Source organism: Platalea leucorodia (assembly GCF_965183815.1).
Source record: "Platalea leucorodia genome assembly, chromosome: 7".
NCBI lineage: Eukaryota > Metazoa > Chordata > Aves > Pelecaniformes > Threskiornithidae > Platalea > Platalea leucorodia.
Window position 1 is genome coordinate 71173119 of NC_138829.1, and position 21932 is coordinate 71195050.

General features: G+C 38.9%; 1 protein-coding gene across 1 annotated transcript; it reads left to right on the plus strand.

Moving 5' to 3' along the window:
- Nucleotides 1–1238: 1238 nt before the first annotated feature.
- CAT (catalase) lies at nt 1239–21555 on the plus strand. The gene is made up of 13 exons (XM_082317247.1): nt 1239–1507; nt 6674–6845; nt 7919–8029; nt 9482–9612; nt 10546–10650; nt 11708–11833; nt 13200–13391; nt 14321–14473; nt 15633–15771; nt 18230–18360; nt 19498–19605; nt 20233–20319; nt 20782–21555. The coding sequence occupies exons 1-13, from the start codon at nt 1442–1444 to the stop codon at nt 20845–20847; spliced, it is 1587 nt and encodes a 528-aa protein (XP_082173373.1). The 5' UTR covers nt 1239–1441; the 3' UTR covers nt 20848–21555.
- The last annotated feature ends 377 nt before the right edge of the window (nt 21556–21932 follow it).

The following is a 21932-nucleotide window of genomic DNA, read 5'->3' on the forward strand; positions in this document are numbered from 1 at the left end:
TAGCTATAATCTTGCAGCTAAATATTTTCCCTGTTTCATTGCTTTCTGACAGGCTGTGGGTAAACAGAGCTGCTCTGCTTCGTTGTAATATATGTTCTGCAAAGAACCACACTGGGATTCTTATCAAGAATTATGGGGGGGGGGGGGGGACGGACACCAAAACACCACAGACGCAAAACTTGCTGACTCAGTTGCTTTTATAAACCAGCGCTCCTGCAACCGCATTTGGGTAATTTCTGTTTGTTTAGACAGGTCTCCTATCTGCTATGATTCCCCCCCAATCATTGTCATTAGGGAAGAGCTAATAAAGGGAAAGGTGTATATATATTTTAGTTTTCTAGTGTGTATAGGTAGTCTTATCCACCTGTCCTGGTTCAGGAACCCCATACCAAAGTATGTGCCGTGAAGCACAAGTCCACAGAATAACTGGTAGATAAAGATCTTCATCTACCTTTCAAGTGCCCAAAGTCACGTAACCTAACAGTTTAAGATAGATTATTCATGTTGCTGAAAGGTTTTGCCTCAGAAGTAGGAAAAATAACCAGCTGCTAACCACTTTTATTCACTTTTTAACCACGGCGCTTTAAGGAGCAGAACCACAGCTGCCTAACGGGAGAACTGTATTTACCTCATCATTTGTAAGTATAATCCAGGGAGTTTTCTTATTAATTCAGAAGTGGTTTTTTTTAAGGTTACAAATTCAGGCCTCCAAAGAAATACTGTTTACAAATGGGTGCATATGATTATGACCACTGTTAATGTATCACCTGTGCCTCATTTGAGGTACAGATACAAGAATGAACATTTAATTATACACTTAGTCGATTTGATTCTGCAATTTAAAACATTTTTTCCCACTGAAACAAACCCTGCCTCTGAAACTCCCTAAGTAATTGCAGTTTTCAGTGCCCTCATCCTGTAATTTCCTACGCCACTGAATAACTTCTCCACAATCACCAGCTTTAGAAAGTTCCGACATCTCAAAACTGAAGACACGCACTAAAAATTAAGTTACTTACTTCCACACAGCTAATTAGGCACACTCAAACTCGAGTAACAAGGGGACACTGCAGCCCGGCGCTCGCTTGCCGCCGTCCCCTGCAGGCTGAGGCGGCGGGCTGCCACCGCCCCCCCGCCTCACAGCGCCTGATTGACGTTCCTCTCAGCCATTCAGAGCTCACGCTGCCCGCTGGGCGCAAGGGCTATTGGCTGAGGCGGTAAAGGAGGGTGGGCGCAGCGTTGGGGTAGAAGCCCTAGGTGCGGTAGCTCCCGCTACCCGCGGTGTTGCGGGGCGCGGTGCAGCGGCGGCTCCCCGCGGCGTGACCTCTCCGGCGCTGGCAGCGAGCACAGCCCCGCCTGGGCCGCGCCGCCCTTCCATCTCTCCGTACTTGCATCTCTCCGCACCGCCCTTCCAGCCTTGGGGGTCGCTTGAGCTTGCAAAATGGCTGACGGTCGGGACGACGCCTCGGACCAGCTGAAGCAGTGGCGGAGCCAGCGGGGCTCGCAGGTACCCGCCGGGGCTCTGCGGGGCGGGCGTTGCGCGGCCTCGGCGAGGCCTGAGGGCCTGCGCCCCTCTCCGTCCGGCCCGGCTCGCTGGGCGGTAACGGTCCGGCCCGCTATGGGGGAGGGACGGCCGGGTTGCCGCCCTGACGGGGGGCCGGGGGGAGCGGGTGGGCCCGGGCGCTGGACGGCGCAGGGCCCGGGGGGGATCCTCCGGCCTGGCGCCTGACCGGAGGGAGGGGGGCTCGGGGGGGCGGCGGAGGCCCGGGCGGCCTCGCCCCCTAACGCCGGGCTCTGGGCTTGGTGCCGTGCCCGGGAAAACCGGAGGACGGCGGGGCCGGCGGCTGCCAGCTGGCCCGGAGCGGCGAGGGCGGTCAGCGCTGCCGGCGCGGCGGCTTCGCAGCTCTGCCTTGCCCACAGCCTCTCTTTTTAGGCAGAAATGGGGCTTGTCTGCGCCCAGGCAAGCAGGTCCTTGGGCAGAGGTGCTGGTTTTGTCGTTTCAAATCAGATGCTCGCATTTTCAATTCTGCTGTCGCGTTGATGGAACCGGGTGGCAATGTAATTAGGGAATAACACAGAAGGTAAGGCACATCCAGCAGTGTGAGGAGGCTTGTTTACCAGGCTGAAGTGGATTGGGGCAGGTGGTTGGCTGAAATGATAAGAACATGTAATCAACAGCATGGCACTCAATCTTCTGAAGATGTAGAATATACTCCAAAATATCTGGGTAAACGTATAAATGCTGCAAGAGTTGATTTCCCTTCTTCTTCATCAAATTGCTGTGATAGTCTCTACTATGTATTTTCTGACAGAAATGTGTATTGGGCATGAAATACTTTTTCTGCTGGTTATACTAAGCAGCAGTCTTACAGCACACAAGTGGATGCCACTATTTGCAGTTGTTAAGTCACCGTGATTTTATTTTTTTTGCCCTGGTTCTAAAAGGTGCTATATGAAAACTACCTTCCAGTGACGAGCTGTGACTTCATCATTTTCTAGCATGTGTCATTTTCTTTTTGTACTGTAATACTTCTTGTATGGAGGTAGGCTTTTCTGTAACAAAGCAGTGTTTGAATACAGGCCAAGGTTAATTTGAAGACTGGGAGGCAATCCAAAGTCTGTGTTGCATAAGGAGTCATGAGACCTTTAGATAGAGAGTAGGGACGACTTATTAGAATTTTAAAGTGACTTGTATAAGGTGCAAAGTATCAGTAAAGCCTGGAAGTATGTACTTTGATGTATGGTGTTTACAACACCTGTGACTAAAATTCTCCTGGCTGTTTCCCTTTTTTCTGTCCTGGCAGGTTAGTGCTGTAATGAAATACACATGCAGATTTGACAGCTCTTATCTTTTAAGGTTTTGACTGTATGCAGCTCCCAACCATATGAAAATATAGGCATCAAACAAACTCAAGTGCAAGAACTCGAGTAGTATGAGAATTCTTCTTAAAACTACTGCAATTTTTCTTCCTCTCCCTTCACACTGATGGAACTCGTTTTGTGTGCCCCACATAACATTATCCTGAAGCTAAAGTGAATATATCCTACCATTTAAAGAAAATGTTTGTACTTCTAATGTGAATGTTAGAAAGAACCTTTCAGAAAGTCTGCCTACACAAAAGAGACTGTACAGCCACAAAGCTATTAAATTTTTTTTGACAGTTTTTTTTTTCAAAAAGTTGTGGTTTTAGCTACTACTTCTAGTAGTCTTAAATGTTAGCATTATAGAAGAAGTGGTTTGCAGACAACAGTATAGCCTGTTGGTTTGCGAAGGGCTGTATTACTTCTGCAAACCTTTTATTCTTTGTTGCATGCATAGTTTACAAGTAACATGGACGGATTTTTTTTCTACCCTTGAGGTAGTCACACGGAAGGTATTATAAAGGCATAGGTGAATCAAAAGGACTCAAAAAAATCTCCTTAAGACTAAGGCTTTTTTTTTTTCTTCTTTTACCAGCTCTTGTAAGAACTTTTGCAGAAGAGAGGGTCAAAGGTGTAGGTATGCATTATAGTCCTACCACTGCATGGTTAAACCTACTGGGTTGCTTAGAATTTGTGAAGAACTACAGGATAAACAGGGCTCTAATTCAATATAACTTTGGTGTTTCTCAGTGGACTGAGTGCAACTTGGTCGCTGCTTTGAGATGACATAAGTATTAGTGACTTTTTAAAGTCGCTCTATGGACTGGAGGGGTCTTAAGAGCTATGTTTGATGTTTAAAAAAGAGTTACCAGAATCCAGTCCCCAAGTTTGCTTTTCTTGGAATTATAGTAGTCAGAATTCATAAACAGTGCCGAAGCTGTACACAGGGTTTTTGTGTCACAGGCTGCCTCAGAGTGAGGATGAAGTGGAAGTCCCTTACGTGTACATAGGACACGTGGGAAGGATGGAAATGACTATAATGAATGAGAACACGAGGAGATTGCAGAGGAAGATGCAGCAGCTTAGGATGCCATTGGTAGGATCTGTTTGTTTTCATCACATTATGACAAGCTTGCCCGTCTTGGAGTATGACAGTCATCAGTATGAAAACAATCAGTGAATTTATGATTAGAAAAACTAATACATTGGGTTTTACCTGTGGGAAACTTGAAGCTTCTAATCAGCAAAACTAATGAAAATAAAAGGAAAATATTGGCAGTGCTGGAAGCTGGATTTAAAAAAAAAAAAAGTGGTTCTCCCTAGGCAAACTCTGAAAAAATTTCTTGCCCAAAAAGTTCATTTAAAACTGTTGTGATGTGTGAGCATTTTATAGGGTCATCGTCTGCAGACTGTACTGTGTTCTAAGAAAGGGCTCTTCAACGCAGAGGCTTAGAATGGGTTTCAAGATGGGTTGCTTGTAGCTTTCATACCTCAGCTCATTATCCTGACATGTTTTCTGTACTGATAACATAATTACATTAATTCATGCTGGGAGAATATCTTGAAGTAGAATATTTTACACTTAGTAGACTGAATCATGGAATGGATGAAAGAGCTTTTTTCTAAAGTTCCTTGAATATGGTGGTGTCCTCCCACTTACTTAAATTGCTACTATAAATGAACTTTTTGAATTAGAATTTAATTTCATATGTTAAAGTAACTTCTAGTTTAAGATGATAGCAAAACCATAATAAAGCATACATATTTAAGGGTGCTAAATCATGTGGGGCCTGCTTGTTAGGACATCATTTTAAGAAGTTGAACTCTGACTCTGGATGGGGGAACTTGCCGTGTGGTGTGACTAGGCGATTTCTCAAAGTGACCAGTGAAATTGTTTTCTTCGGCTTATCTAAAACTAAGCGAAATACAAGGTAGGAAGCATGTGATGTTTAAGCAGTGGAAAGAATACTGAGAACAGTTTCTGCTCTTGCATATTTCCCTTGAGGAACTATAGGTAATGTTTTGACTTAAGGCAATGTTCCTTTAGCTTTATTTAAAGTATTCTTACCTGGTAACTTCCCTGTAAGTTTCTGAACATCAGGTTCCTGTTTGTAACCCTATGTATATTATCTTTTTAAAATGTTTGTACAAATTACAGTGTGGGTTAGGATTTCAGGCATCCTGAAGGAGTTGAATTTATGCTTATAGCTTTGTAGCTTATAGCTTTATGCTAATGAAGTGGTGAATGAAACATAAAGAACCTAGATATTTTGGGAATTCAAGCCAGCTAGAGTAATGTGTGTTGCATATTGGTAAGAGCACATTGGAAATGCAGTTATCCTGTCAAACGTCTTTTGTGTGGTTATTCATGTACCCGAGTTAAACAAAAGTGTATATAACTCTCCTTGTATACTCCACCTCATCTGTAACTCTGCATGTAGATGCGAATAATTGTTTTTTCCCCCTGCCTTTGTGAGTTGTCTCTTGGAAAAAACCAAACCTGGAAGCTAGTCCAGTTAAGTATACTCTTCCATGAGATACAGAAGGGATTTTTGCCTGTTTACAGTAATGGTGGATTTAGTGTTAACTGGTCATAATCTGTGACTTGGGTATTTGAGCTCACCCTGTTGCAAACTTTTTTCTTTTGTTTGCTTGGTGGTTTTTTTTTTTTTTTTTGTACTAACTTCTATTCTGTTCTTCTAAGTCCTTTACAAATATTGCCCTGGCTCCTAACAATAAATGTGCTCCAAGCAAAACTGACACCTGAAACCATCAGGTCTCTGGAGCTGATGTACCTTTCTTGCTGCGTTTTCTACAGTACCCAGTAAAGTAGGACTGTCACCTTAGATGAGCATATGACCCCATATATGATGCAGATAAAGTCTTTTCTGCTGGGAATTTTTTTTAAGAAAGTGGGAGTACACTCAGTTATAGTGCTACAGAGGTCCAACAAGTTTCTTAAATTTGTCTTGGAGTGGCTGTTTTTTCAGGTACAGGGTCACTCCTATTGTACGAGATGCTGCAGCACTAAGTAGCCTCCAAGAATGGTTAACTTAGACTTACTGTGGAAGGGAAGAGGATGAGTATGGGCTATCTTGGGCAATTTCTTTAAAGACAATAATGATGTTAGTTAAAAAAAATATGTTCTGCTTTGCTGTCCTTTTGACAGGACATTTATTGACAGTAGGGCTTCTTAGGGCTTTTGTTAATCTTAGTCCTTCTGCAGTTCAAGAGTCTAGAATGATGATTCCTCAGGTGCTCTTGCTTATGTTATTTTCCATAGCTCTTCCAGACCAACAGTAATCATGGGTACCCCCTTTTAGTCTCTATGCTGTGAGACTATAGCTCTTCCTTATGCCTCTGTCCTTGTATTGACATTACCTTCTTCTTCTCCTTTCTCCCTTATTACTTTCCAGCAGCTACTCCTTTTCTAGCTCACTCTCTTCCCATCCTCTCTTGTTGAGGTGAGGGATAAACTGAACCTTAACTCATGTTTTAAGGTTGACACCTCATATTTTTCTTGAGGCAAAATAAATAGTCTTAACTAATATTTCTGAACCATGGAAGACATTCTTGGATTATACACGACTTGAACTCTCCTTCTTAAATAGTCCCAGACATAGTACTGTGATGATGTAGACAGACATCTGTATTTTCTGTAACTAGTTCCAGAATCTTACATAATTTTGCTGTATACTTGTTAATATGTCCTGTGATACATAATCGTTTAACAGGCATGCACATTGTGTGGCTTAAATACAGGGGGTGTTTAATTTCTGGTGTTGTGACATGGACTGTCTCTTGCTTTCAGAAACCAGATGTCTTGACCACCGGTGCTGGGAACCCAGTAGGGGATAAGCTTAATATTCTGACAGTAGGGCCACGTGGGCCTCTTCTTGTTCAAGATGTTGTTTTCACTGATGAGATGGCTCATTTTGACAGAGAGAGGATTCCTGAAAGAGTTGTGCATGCGAAAGGGGCAGGTATGTTTAAAAACACATACTTTTTCTCTGTGTAGAATTAGACTTTTAAAAGCCTTTGAGTTAACACGTAGATTGTTACAGATAAATTGCATTATATTGCATTATATATCTATAATAATAGTATTACAGACTATAATAAATAATTATCTCAACAACAGTGAGAACAGAAGGTGAGGCTTAGTTTAAAAGAACTGTGCCAAAACTTGAAACACTGAAAAACTGTTTGTTTTTTTTTTAAAAAAAAAAAAAAAAGTAGTTATAGCCCTTAGATTCTTACTGTATTTGCTGTAAGCTCTGCTTCCTATATCTGTTCCTCTGTAGTACCCCATTCCTCTGGAAGGGAAGACTTATCCATCTCTATTTTAATGTCTGTTTGCATGTTATTTGATGGAGATTCTGGTCTTTGTCATCTGATGTATCTGTCTGCCAAAGCAAGCTGATGATCTAATATTTAAATCTAAAAAAAAAACCAAACCAAAACAAAAAAAACAACCAAAAAAACCCAAACTCATTTTAAAATTTGTTCTTGATCTTAGTAAGGTAGAACTGACACATCTGGTTTTTGTTATGTATTGCCCTAGAAGAAAATATGGGGCTGAATGTTATTATAATGTGAATGTACATGGGAAAAATTCCTCTGTGGGAGTGGGAAGAACCTTGTTGCTTCATCCAGGTTACAGGTGGACCAAAAAGTTCTGCAACACATACCAAGATTAAAGAAATACTTGTCTTGCTCAGAGATAAATATGCAAATCTTGGCAGAAGAGCATCCAAAAAGCTACTCTTATTTCGTACAGTAGAAATGAGGTCTGTATTGCTGCTGGGAATGGTTAATGATCAGTTAGGGAGGGGTGAATGAGCACCATGCACATAGTAGTTTGTGTTAAGTAAATTTCATTTTGTGAAAATAAATGGAGTGTTTCAGTGCCTAGATATGAACTCTGTTTAAACTGGTGTATTTCCATGTTTCCTTTTGACTTGAAGTTGTATATTGAACCATAATGGAATAACAGATATGCTGTGAGTGGAAGGAAGGTATCTAGATCTGATATTTTGAAATTACCTGTTTTCAGGAGCCTTTGGCTATTTTGAAGTCACTCATGATATTACCAAGTATTGTAAGGCAAAAGTGTTTGAACACGTTGGAAAAAGAACTCCGATCGCTATACGATTCTCCACTGTTGGTAAGGCTCTAAAGTTATTGTATAGCTTCTTACGTGTGTTACTGTAGTTATACTGATAGCAGTGTTTGCATGGTGGAGCACTTAATGTGCTTAAGGTCCTTTGCTTTCTGCCAAGCAGTTCCTCTTCTGTGAATTTCATTTAAATTGTAAGACTTTAAGTAGCCTCTGCATCTTTCTGTCAGAGCTTGCTGCAGACACTTTTCCCTCTGGAATGTGAGAGGAAAGGATAGTCTGTTATCTTTTGTCCTGATGGAAAGCTTGCTTTGTTTCTGGGTGAATCATAATGAACACGTACCTATTGCAGCTTAACACGTGAAAGTTAAGTACCTATAATCTATTATGCTATAGGAATGTTTTGGGGATGAATGTTTATTCCTCTTTGCCTAGTACTTACTTTACAGCAATCTTCCATAAATAAACTCTTTAAGAAATAAGAGCTGAATGCATAAACTAGCAAGATCTTAAATGCTGTTAGTTAAAACGTGCATTATGATCAATATCTTGTCTGATAGAAAAATGACCTTTCAAAACATATGTATTACTACTCTATCTGTATTTTAAAAGAAATCCTAATGAGGGTTCAGTTCTGGAAGTAGTATTGAAGAGAAAAATGTAGTCCAACAAGGCTCAAGGAGCTGCTGGCTTTGGCCTACTGGTTTTTCCCTGTGTCACCAGAACTTAAGGGGCCATGGAATGTTTTACAGGGGAAAGACAGGCAGCTGCGTTGGATCTGCAAACCATGTGCTGAAGCGGGGTGTTGCATCGTTACCATTCCTTTCCCTGCTCTGTTTGAACATGTTTCTTCCTAGCTGTTCTGTAGTACACCATTTTTTTAATGAGAGAATGAGTGTCCTTGTTATTTCATCACGGTGTTTAGCATTAGCTGTTCCTCAGTACTTCTGGAATGCTTTTGCTTGGGTATTCTGGTAGGCACTTCTGCTCTGGTATAAAGTTACCTGTTGAAAGGACTGTTTTGGATAAAGCAGGAGGGAGATTGAGAGTTGCAACTCTTCTATAACAAGTTCCCTTTTTATTGGGCATGCTATTTAGATTGCTACCTTCCAAATTAGAACTTTCACCTGGAATTGGATGCACAGAAACTAATGTGTTTTTACCCAATTCAGCCTTATCTGATGTTGTCTCTGTTAGTGACAATGCAAATTCCACTCTTAATTGGTTCAAGTGGATACACTTGTGTTTTCCTTCTTTTAACTGTGGCCCAAATGCTTGGGTGGGTGTCTGTTCACACTTTGGACACTTCCAGTGCCTGAAGTGCTGTTGAAAATATGCCAAAAATTCCTTGGTATAGAAAAGACTTAAATTAATGCACACATACACACACACCCCCCCTTTAGGATTTTATGGCATATTCTCAAGTTCTATGTTTTTATGCTTACAATTTGTAATTTTTTCCTATCATAACACTTCTGTATGTTCATGTGTTTCTTCAAGCTGGAGAATCTGGGTCAGCTGATACAGTTCGTGACCCTCGAGGCTTTGCAATGAAATTCTATACAGAAGAGGGTAATTGGGATCTTGTGGGAAATAATACTCCCATCTTCTTTATTCGGGATGCAATGTTGGTGAGTAAGCACAGAAGATCAGGGTACTTTGTGAAAGAGTCCAGAAGTTCATTCCCATCTTGTTCTTGCCTCAGGGAGAAGCAAAAGCTGTTGTTTTGACCCATGTAAACGTTGTTGTTTGTTAGATAGTCCAAATGTTTTTGACTTGAAAAGGTGTTATTTTAAAAAAAAAAAAAAAAAAAGTAAGAACCAATGCTTGATTACTTATGTGGTTTCATACCACAAATAGCACACACGTTTAGTTGTGTCTGCTATGCATATGGCACAGCAGAATAGCCAGCAAGTATGTATGTTATCGTGTTTTTAACTTCAGATCTGATCGGTTTCACTGGTGTTCAAATTAGCTGTTTAACTCTCTAGACATTTTTTTCATTCTGAGGCTACTTAAAAAATAAAAGACTTTAAAAGCTTGCAAATTCTTTTTATTAAATCTGATTTTTTGGGGGTTTTTTCTTTCAGTGCAAGTTTAATAGCACTTTAAGTAGAGGGGCTTTTCTTGAGTGGAGAAATTCTGCATAGATATTTCATAGTATTTCTGTATTCATTTAGGAGTCAAATAATCACTAAAGTTCAGATATACAAATTTGAAAAGATTTACCTCTAAGTTTATCAGTCACAAAATGAAAGCACTCTTTAGCTTTGAACAGCCCGTTTATCCTAATAGTAAATGTTTCGCTTTACCCTGATTTTACTGGTCTGTGAATGAATTTGGTTGCAGGGGAGGGGTATGACAATAGAATATTTTTTTCAGTGATCCTACAACTTCGTCTCATCTTTCAGCGTGCTGTTTCTTTCAGTTAAGTGTATTGAAAAAACTGTTTGTCTTGTTTTGTACCAGGAGTTGCATAATATACCCCATATAATTTGGAGGTGTTACAGAATTATTTTTTTTCTTTTTCTTCCCCCTCCCTCCTCCACTTCTGGACAAATTAGTTTCCATCCTTCATCCATAGCCAAAAGAGGAACCCACAGACTCATCTGAAGGATCCAGACATGGTGTGGGACTTCTGGAGTCTTCGCCCTGAGTCTTTGCATCAAGTAAGGGTCTCCTTTGACTTTATTTTGTATGATTAAGAAAATCATGTTATGACAGCATATGTTTTTAACTGTCTCTTTTCCATGTTTTATCTAGAAGTCTACATAATCTTCTAGGCACAATAAAGGTGGAAGGCCTCCGGTAACTTTTAAGGCAATTAGTGCATTTGTCTAGTTTTGCCTTTTTGCTTTTAATGACTCCATGAAATGGATGGGATTCTTCTGTTTTCATAATCATTCTTTATATAGGGATGAAGGGGAAGTTGCTAGGTTTTCTAATACTAAAGCAGTGGACGTGCTGATGAACATCAAACTGTTAATGTTAGCGAACAGTAAAACCAGGAAAGTAATGCTATCACATGTAAGTTTATTTAAAGCTCTATATTGTGTAGCACATTAGATTAACTCCAGAAATGACTACAATTCACAGTGCATTCTAATTATTCTGAAATGTATTTGTAGTTAAGAATGTTGTGCAAAAAAGCTGATATAAAATTACAAATGCAGTTGTATTTATTTTAAGAAAATGCGTTCATACAGAAGCCTTCCAGTAATTACTAGTTGGAAAAAGAAGTACCACAAGTACTGTTTGTGATCATAAACCTAAAGAAAAGCAGCATTTTTAATATGTTTGCATGGTGGTATGTTTACTGCTTGAAGACTTTGAAGAACTAGTTGTTAAGGACTTCAGTTTTCAGATGTGTCTTTAACCTGGAAAAAACTCTTATGTTTGTAACTTAAATTATCCATGCTTACCTGCTCTGTGCTTATAGGGGAAATCATAACATTATCACTAGGTTAAGGTCTTGCACTTCACCAGATGTTTCATGTGGGCATAAAACTTCACGTAGGTTTAATTCACAATTGTTCTTTGTGCAAAAGCAAAGCAGTCTTATTTCATTAACACTCTTGGAACTTAAACTAGAAATTCCTCAAGGAATTCATAAATTAAGATAGCTTCCAGTGGTGCAGATTAATGCAATAAATGAACTTTGTCTCGAATGGTCACTTTAACCTTGATCTGGTGAGTCCATTAATATTGTTTGATCCTTCTCTTTAGGTGTCGTTCTTGTTCAGTGATCGTGGTATTCCTGACGGTTATCGCCACATGAATGGATATGGATCACATACTTTTAAACTGGTTAATGCTAGTGGAAGAGCAGTTTATTGCAAATTCCATATGAAGGTATTGATATCTTTTCCAGTCACTTATTGGAAGTATACATCATATTGGATAAAGACCAATTTATACAGATGGTTTAAAAATGTTCTGTGACTTTTCAAGTTTAATCCAGAAAACACTTGTTAGCGCATAGACTCAATCAAAAAGGTGTGCGTGGTTTTTTTTGTATCAGTTGCATGCCTTTAACAAATATGACGGACATCATTGTTCTTGCTATGACACAGTAGGTATTTACTAGACTATAAAGAACTCTTCTTTGGGGAGCTGTCTCTTGTTATTGGAGAGCTCAGTTTACTTGGGTGGTGAGCTCTGAGCACCTAGCTCAGCTTATTGCATTTCAGCCTCATACCACTAGGTGTTTTGGGTGTGAAGCTGTGCAAGAAATTCCTATCGGACTCCCTTGCTATCATTCAGTGCAGGTGCAAGAATCCTCTAGCCCTTTGGAAATGCGTTTTATTCAGTGTGTGGTATGTTCCTGTTTCATGCTCATGACTACACAGTAGTTTGGATTCAACAGGTGCTTCTTCAGGTAAAAGGTCTGGATCTAGTTTTCCTTCCCACTTATCTTCTGGATATGAGCTGCATTGATCTAGTATTTTTAAGATGGCCTCCACTGTATACCAAAATACAAAAACTCTGTTTCCAAGAGCTCTGCAGCTGAAGCTCACAGAACTTCCAAGCTTTTCTGAGAAAGCAGTCTCTAGCATATTGCACTTGAAAACAGCTTCACTTTGACGTTTTAAAGGCAGTACCGCTTCTTACCTCATTAGACTTTAGTGAAGGCTGGACATCTACTTTTGAAGTAAAACTTGGGAAACCATTATGTTAAACTAAGAGGGATTGTGTAGCAGCTTTTAGCCTTCAAGTTGTCAAAAGCTTATTAAAGTGAGATTTTAGTTAGAGCTAAAGATGTCACAGAAATAGGGGTGGGGAATGGGAAATTGAGATTCATGTAGAATCCAGAACTCTTAGCCCTGAGGGCTGCAACTGTTTCATTGCTTTGTTTTTGCATGTGATCTGTAGGAAAGGGTGGGATGATGGGACAGTAAAGGAGCACTCTGTCTTGGAAGGGGAGAGGGGAAACCTCTTTACCTGATGTGCTGCAGGGATCATATCTTCATGTTTGATGTCTTATGTTCTGCGGTACAGCATTATGTATTCATTTCACTCTTATCAGAGAATTAATTTTTATCGGGAAGGCAGCTGTTGAATGTGCTATTACTCTGAAAAATTATTGGAGATTGGAAGATGCACAACCGCATTCTGGGATTCTAAGGCTTGTTAAAGCACATTCTTATTAATGATTTCCGTAATGCTTTCTGCATGTTGTAACTGGTGCTACTGGGTTTTTTTTTTTTTTTGGTTTTAGACTGACCAGGGCATCAAAAATCTTTCTGTTGAAGAAGCAGGAAGATTGGCTTCTACTGATCCCGATTATGGAATACGTGATCTTTACAATGCCATTGCCAAGGGCAACTATCCATCATGGTCTTTCTACATTCAAGTTATGACGTTTGAAGAAGCAGAGAAGTTTCCATTTAATCCTTTTGATTTAACTAAGGTATCTCTGATACTGTTGTGAATATTCAATTTCAGCTAGTTTAAGAATGGTCATGAGATCAAAATGTAGCAAATGCCAGAACTGAGCTTATCTATAAAAAAAAAGTAACAGTTTCCATGGAGTAGCACTGTTTTCTTACTAGTCCCTATCAATAAGGTTAGTCTGTCCTTTTTATTCTTCCCTTCTATTTTTCTTAAGTCTACTCTTTATTATATGGTCATGATGAGTCAGAAATTCTGGAGATGAAATTATATTGATGTTATATCTGATGTTACTCTACCTCAGTGAAATATGGATAGGGCTTGATTCCAGGCCTGTAGATTACAACTGCACTGCATTTCCGAAGTGTGATCTCAGATCATATGGTCACACCCTGAGCTTGCTTGTTGTAAGTGTTGTTGATAATGTAGCTTCTGATTGTTGTTCTGATTTTTGTCAGCCTTCCAATTGCCGTTCCAAGGAATGGCTTGTTGAAAGATACTAATGTAAACTTGTATTACCTTTTTTCTCCTCTAATATTGCTCCCTCAAAATGGCTAAAGACTTTTGACAGGCCAAGATGACAAAGGAAAGGCTAGTTAAGCTGGTTACATCTTGAAGTAGGTGAAAACAATCATGCTGCCAGTTCCACCTACGATATTGCATTCCTAGGCAGTTTTTCAAGCGCCTGTGGGTATTTCATTTGAGTATTCAAGTGCTGAGATTATGCTGGGATCATGAAATAAGTTGCATTAATACTCGGTATTTAATTCCAAAAGACTTCTTAAAAATAAGACATTTCTCAAAATGCTTGTTAGCAAAAAATAAATTTCTTGAGTAATGTATTGTCTCAATCAAGACTTTACTAGGCAGCATTTGCCTGATCTATTATTTAAGTTGCATAATACTATAATAATGTTGATTGTAATGTATATGTGTCATGCCTTATAGATCTGGCCGCATGGTGACTACCCTCTCATCCCTGTGGGAAAGTTCGTCTTGAACAGAAATCCTGTCAATTACTTTGCAGAGGTCGAACAGATGGCGTATGATCCTAGCAACATGCCGCCTGGTATTGAACCTAGCCCTGATAAAATGCTGCAGGTAAACTGCAATGCACATCAGATTTTACCTGAAGAGCATTATGTTTGCTGTTTATGAAAGCATTCCTATCACTGTATGTGTAGCAGCAGTAAATAACCCGACAGATGAAAAGCAACTGATTTTTTTTTTTTGTGGTTGTTTTTAATGATCACCATTTGATGTGCTCATTCATAATAAATTTAAATATAGGAGAATAGGAAAGAACTAAAGGAATAGAAAAATCTAGAACTTAAGAGGGCATCTGCAACAACTGTCAAAGCTGATGGGGAAATTTGTCAGCCTGGCAAGAAGTATGGGGTAAAACCATAGCAGCAATGCATATTTATTCATGCTTTTACAGTATATCTTAGAATTATAAACTCTTGTGAGTGAGAGGTGGACTTCAAATGCTCTAAAATACAGATATAATTGATCCCCGATATAAACTGTGAGACTATTCTTTAAAAGTAGTATCAGATTTCTTACAGGTCAAAATATCCAGTAAGACTGGCTGCAGTAGACTATGTCTGCAGAGTCATGGATGTTTGCATGTTATGCTTTTTCAGATTAAAACCAGATTGTTGTTTCAAATTATATCCATGGAAACAAGAAGGTATTTTGACAGTTTTAAGTGGATAAGCTCTTGAACAATGGTGCAGTTCTTTTGTTTTGTCTCTCTTCACTCCCACAGACTTCATGGTCAGAATCAATCTGTTTTCTTGTCATCCAGATGTTACTAGAACTGCTTCAGATCCAGTTCAGTAAATAAATAAGGGACTAGCATATTTCAGATGTAATAAATTTTTCAATTTAAGGTTGAAAATAAGTAGGAAAATATTATATTATTCCATAGTAATATTTAGCACTGTTACAGTCACTTCATCTCTACATGTGCAACCATTTTCCTGCTTCAGAATAGGTTTAGCATTCTGAAATTGGTAGGAAATACCCAAGCTGCATAAATGCAACGCAACCTGCCATTCTTCATTGGTATTCCAGCAAAGTTAGTTTGTGGCCGAGTGTCACTTTGGACATAATTTGAAGTATGTCAAGAATATATATGCAAAGGAAGCAGTCTTCTCCCTTTTACTATTTAATGTATAATGCTTTGAATTGGGATATACCACCTAAGTCATCTCTTTCAGCAAGTAGTAATTAATATTTGTGATAAATGTTTTAGGGTCGTCTTTTCTCGTATCCTGACACTCATAGACACCGTCTGGGACCTAACTATCTACAAATTCCTGTGAACTGCCCCTTCAGAACTCGTGTGGCCAATTACCAGAGGGATGGACCGATGTGCGTTTCTGACAACCAAGGTAGTAACAGAAATATCTTAAGTATAATGATACTTATGCATGTGCTGCAGAATTCTTTTCTGTTCACAGGGGATTTAAGATACTTGCTAAACAGATCATTTTATTGGATATTACTAACTTAGTATACTGTGAGAAATGCTACTTTTTCTCCTCAAACCGTTCAGTGTCTCTTGTGACTTTTTGCCCCAACTCAAACTTATCACTGTATAACTTCCTGAGCTTGAGACTTCCCAGTCTGGTTTTTTCCTTTTATATGAAAACTGTTGCTTACCTCTCAAATTTTTGTCAACCTTGGTACCATTCCTTATATTACTAGATCCTTTTTGAGATTAGATGACCTTTAAAGGTCCCTTCCAACCCAAACTATTCTATGATTAGTTGGCCTCAGCTGCAGTTGTTATAAATCCATCGTATGTTCTTTTCTGCAGAGTACCCTAAATTTGTCCATGTGCCGTTCCTAATATGCTCTCTAACTCAGCGCTCACCAGCAATCAAAAAGTAATTTACTTCAAACTATCCAAATGAATTCAAGATCTATTTGGTGATAGGTAATGACATATCTTAGGACCCGTTATTGTGCATGTATAAAGCTGCGTGCATTTCTGTTCCCCTTGTGAATTACATGGCAAATAAAATCCTTTTCAGAAAAACAATTTTCATCCCCTGTTTTGGTATCGTGAGATCATGTGTCAGTATAAATAGCCAACTTTGATTTTGACCAAGTTAAAGTTTGTAGAGGTTAAGCTGTCAATTTATTATTTGCTCCCTTTTCAGGTAACTTTATGAATGTGTTGAACAGTACTAGTCCTCACACAGATCCTTGAGGAGGGTCTACCTGATTAATTTGTCTTAATGCAAAAAATGAGCTCTTATTCCTGTTTCCTATGTTCTTGATGTGATGCTAATTGACCAGATACTGACTTTTATCCTGTTATCTCCTGTTTGAGGGATCTTACTGAAAGCATCCTTAAATTTGAATGTTGTATTGCCTTCATCATTCTTATTTGTATATCTGCTGTATGTCTCTTGTCAGTCTTGTACAAGTATTGAGAATCAAAACTTTGCTGTAAAGCATGCTTCTGTAGATTGCAAAATGCATTCTCTGCAACTTTTTTTAAGACTTTTAAAAGAAGCACATAGATGTTCCTTACACAACTTCAGCTGTGTGTGAAGTACTTGGTCTCATTTTTAATTTTGTAAACAATGGGGAGGAAAAAAGGGGGGTTTTCTTCTTGGTTGCTGAAAAGTAGAGTGTTTGTAATCTTTTACATACTTGTTTAGGATGGGTGTATATTTCTTCTACTAATCCAGGAAAGGAGACTTTGGATGTTTGGACAGGGAGTGAGGAGTCTAAAAGTGTTAAAACCAAATGAAGCTTAAGATGTGTTTAAAAATTTACAAGCAGGCCTTTAAGAGAAAGGGGGTTTGCAGGAGAACACCAGTCAAATGAATTCAGTTCTGTCCCTAGTTTGTTACTTTAAAGACTTCTAGAAACATGCTTGTTAAAGGGGACATTATTGAAAAAGTTCTAAAATATTAATTATTTAAAATGAAGAAATATGCCTGAGAGAGGGTTTCATGGAAGTTAATTACTGCTTCTTTGTTTCTACTTTTTTCTAGGCAAAAATCTTTTCTAAAAATAGAGATGGCCTAAATCTCTCTGAGAAACCTGTATTTGCCTTTCTTAAACTCAAAGACTTGCTTTCCTGTACTCAGTCCGCTTTGTTAAACTGCTTTGCTTTCTGATTTCCAAGAGATTGCGAAAGGAAGAGTATAAGTGCCAAGACTAGAGCTTTAACTTCGCCTCTGTTCAGCAGGTTATGTTCTGTCAGTGTTTGCACCTGAGCATAAACAAGGATATACTTAAGCTGTGCCTCGTGCCAGAAACGCTCTATTCCTCTGGGCTATGAATTGTAATACTTGCTGAGGGAGGAGAGGGAAATATTTGGAAAACAAGAACTTGAGAACAGCTGCTCCTGTCCAAGAACAGATAATAAGTTTAGTTTTATGCAGTTCTGTAAGTTCATCATTTGTTTAAAATAAGCCCCTGCATAGTTAAGATTAGTACTTCAAATATGCAGGTGAAAGTGTATTTTTGTGTTGCCTTGCACTAGAACTTTGAATAACTTCCATGACTTTGTCTCGTAAAATTGTCTGAGCAATGCTGTGAGAGTGGCCAGACCTCCTTATTTCTGAAACAAAAAAAATTTTCCCCCCAAAAGCTATTGAAATTCCGTTTGTAATAGGTACTGTTAAGTACTGGCTTGAAGACACAGCTCCTGATGTTGAGCTGTATGTTGACAGAAAAATACTGACAACTTTATTGAAGTGCATCACAACTGGGTAATTGATTTAGGTTCTTCTAGGCAAAGAACTTTTTCTGTCTTCTGACTTAATCCGAGACAGCTGGCATCTGACTGTTTTGATTTTCTGGGGGAGTTTTTTTGTTTGTTTTCAGGTGGTGCCCCAAACTATTATCCAAATAGTTTTACTGGTCCGGAGGATCAGCCCATGGTAAAGGAGAGCCGCATGTCCGTTTCGGGAGATGTGCAGCGCTTCAATAGTGCAAATGAAGATAATGTGACTCAGGTATGATGTATGAAAATGTTTTATATTGCTTGTTATTATATAAGATGAGTTTATAGGATAAGGCCTGCACCTCAAGTACTGTGTTCAGTTCTGGGCCCCTCACTACAAGAAGGACATCGAGGTGCTGGAGCGTGTCCAAAGAAGGGCAACGAAGTTGGTGAAGGGTCTGGAGCACAAGTCTTATGAGGAGCGGCTGAGGGAGCTGGGGTTGTTTAGTCTGGAGAAGAGGAGGCTGAGGGGAGACCTTATCACTCTCTAGAACTGCCTGAAAGGAGGCTGTAGCGAGGTGGGGGTCGGTCTCTTCTCCCGAGTAGCAAGTGATAGGATGAGAGGAAATGGCCTCAAGCTGCACCAGGGCAGGTTTAGGTTGGATATTGGAAAACACTTCTTCACTGAAAGGGTAGTCAAGCATTGGAACAGGCTGCCCAGGGCAGTGGTTGAGTCTCCATCCCTGGAGGTATTTAAAAGAAGGGTAGACATGGTGCTTGAGGACATGGTTTAGTGGTGGACTTGGCAGTGCTGGGTTAACGGTTGGACTCAATGATCTTGAGGGTCTTTTCCAACCTTTATGATTCTATGATAAGTCTAGAGAATATTAATAAGAATCATTCAAACATGGCTCCTCTCTGAAGCATCTGGGCTAACCTGAATTTTGGCTCTCATGAGAGCCTGGAAGATCTCCATACAGCTTAATTTCATGAGTAAGTGAATTTTTGCTGACAGGACAGTTAGTGAATTCTCACAGACCTTTGCCATCCCTATTCTGAGCACAGGTATCTAGAGGTTATGACTTTGTCTTCTTGCGATTAGTGTCTGCAAACTCGAGTATGCATGTAATGTCATGATCATCAAGTCCAGAATTGGACCCCAACGGCAATATTTGTTTTCATTAATTCAATAAGCAACAGTAATTTCAAGCTAGACATAGAAAGAGTTGTTAGCAGGTTTGCCAAAAAACCCTCACAAACTGGTTGCCTTTTGAGTTTAAGTATTTTAAGTGTTGCCTGACTAGTGAGTGAGAGCTATTGTTTTTCAGTAATAATGAATCCTAAAAGTCTAGCAAGTATTGTTGGCTGCTACAGGTAAAATGACTTGCTTTGGGGAATTTCAAAATAAAACTTTGTTTCTAATCATAAGGTGCGAGAATTCTATACCAAAGTGCTGAAGGAGGATGAACGCCAAAGGCTGTGTAAAAATATTGCTGATCACCTTAAGGATGCTCAACTCTTCATTCAGAAGAGAGCTGTAAGTGGCCTATTTGGTTTTTAGCCTTTGCTCTTTATTCCAGGTTTTCTTGCAGTCTAGTAACTTTGTCAAAATGGCAGTATGCTTATGGAAAAGAAGATCAGAAATTCTTCTCTGAGAAGGCAACTTCTAGATTCTTTTCCTATGCAGGAATTATCAATACAGAACACTTTATTTATGTTATATTATGTAAATATGGACATACTTAATGTATAACATGTTAAAGTAACTTTTTCCTAATGGGAAGAATGGGATTGATTTTGAATATCAAGGATGTCATTATGTGTTTAGCTTGGTGTTTCAAAACTCAGGTGGCTGCCAGTGTAACGTTTTGCTCTAAACAAGGAAAAGGCAGTGAGGGCCAGGGAGGGATTAGATCTTTATCCTTCCCAGTGGAACATTGTTTAAATCAGGAGAGCGCTCTACGTGAGATAACAGAAATAGTGTTTGAAGATGATCATAGCTCCTTTCTGGATGGTCAGAATTAAACTTTTAGAGTTTTCATCCTCCTTTTCTTCCTTATGATGTGTACTGCTTGTAGACCACAGCAGAAAATGTGTTAAAGAATACATTTGAAGTGGAGGAAAAAAATTCTTGTTGCCTTTTCTGTTCCGTCTCCCTGTTTAGGTGAAAAACTTCACTGATGTTCATCCTGACTATGGTGCCCGTATTCAGGCTTTACTGGACAAATACAATGCTGACAGTGGAAAAAAGGTATGCTAATGACTTCTGTAGTTGAATTTCGACGGGCTGTGAATTATCTTAGCTTCTTTTGTAAGTCCAACAAAGTGGGAAATTGGTCTTGATTCCCATTTGGTTTAAATGGCAGAAGTCAGTGCATGTAGAATTACAAAATGAGGAAACATCACTCTAATTACATTTAATGAAATGTTGATTAACCAGTTATGTACAATTACTTTGTTTCAGTTGGGTTTTTATAAGACTTCTGGAAGATAACTGTGCATGATATGCAATGTGTTCAGGTTGATTCTTCAGACCAAATGATTACCCGCTCCTTGTAATGGTAATGAAACGTTTCCACAAGCCTTCCCTGGGCTCAGTGCTTGCTACCTAGAGTAACAAAATTGTTGCTTCAGTGCTAATTTTCTTGGAAGTTCCCCTAACTACTTCTAATGTATTTGCTCTGAATATTTCTTTTTTTTTATTATTTTTTAGGATGTGATTAGGACATATACACAGTCGACGTCTCGTGTGTCTGCCAAAGAAAGATCCAACTTGTAAAGCATGCTGCAGAGATTTACTCTGAATTTTGCGTCCTTAAACTGCAGGACAGCCTGTTGAAGACATTAATGAATGTAGCAGACTTCCGCACAAATACAGAAGTGTTTTACAGGCTTGATTTATTAAGCTTTCAAGTGCCTGTATCTGTATTGGAAACTAGGTAACACAAGCTAACAATCCTAGTGCCTTTCAAGACTAGTGCTTTACTGCTTGTTAACATACAGTGTTTTTAAGGAAATTCATGATTACAAATTGACTTAATATCTAGAAGCAAACATAAGTTTAATCAAAATGCTGTTTTGTTTTTTTTATTGTAAAACTTCCCTGGTTAAATCACACAATAACACTTCTATAATGACACTGTGATTATCCTTATGGATAAACTTGTTCATGTTAAAGATGACGTTGCTCAATATTTCTAATAAAATAGTTATCTGTACGTATTTGTAGACACTTCCTTTGAAATTCATTCTTGGCCTTCCACAAGTAGAATGATATGCAGTAGTTTGAGTAAAATGTTGGTGAAGTCTCATTCCTTATGATCGAAATGAAGTTAACTAGAAAGTTTAATCTCAATATATGTAAATTTTATTCCCAATCTATATTTTAATGTAATTTTTGCTTACTAATGCTAGGTTGGATATAGCTGACCGAAGGGAGATAGGAAAGGATATTTTCTTATTACATACACTTTACAACTAAATTGATTACATCTTACAGTTCTTTGCGGGGGGGGGGGGGGGGGAATGGGATTGTTCTTTCTAATCTGTACGACTTTAGATAGAAAAATATTAATTTTCCAAGTGTCTGAGAAATTAACCTCCAAATGCATGAATGTTTTTATCTTGGTAAAATTCAAGCTTAAGCACTTTCAAAACTATTCCCAATGGTTCCTGAAATTCTGTTATTTTACCACCATAATCTGATATTGCTATGTGTTGATGAAGCCAGAGCTAGTTTTCAGAGTTAGACTTTAATTGAAGTGGCATGTTTGTATGAATGTGGATATCTATAGCTAGATGTATGTATAAAACCTGATCTTAGGCATGTTGTAACGTTGCCTAGTATTTGCAATTTAGTTAACC

Bases quoted from the DNA above. Each gene is read 5' to 3' on its own strand.
- CAT (XM_082317247.1), top strand. From the start codon at position 1,442: ATGGCTGACGGTCGGGACGACGCCTCGGACCAGCTGAAGCAGTGGCGG. The intron at 10,651-11,707 runs GTAAGGGTCTCC...CCTTCTCTTTAG, and splicing joins GCCCTGAGTCTTTGCATCAA to GTGTCGTTCTTGTTCAGTGA. The intron at 15,772-18,229 runs GTAGTAACAGAA...GTTTGTTTTCAG, and splicing joins GTGCGTTTCTGACAACCAAG to GTGGTGCCCCAAACTATTAT.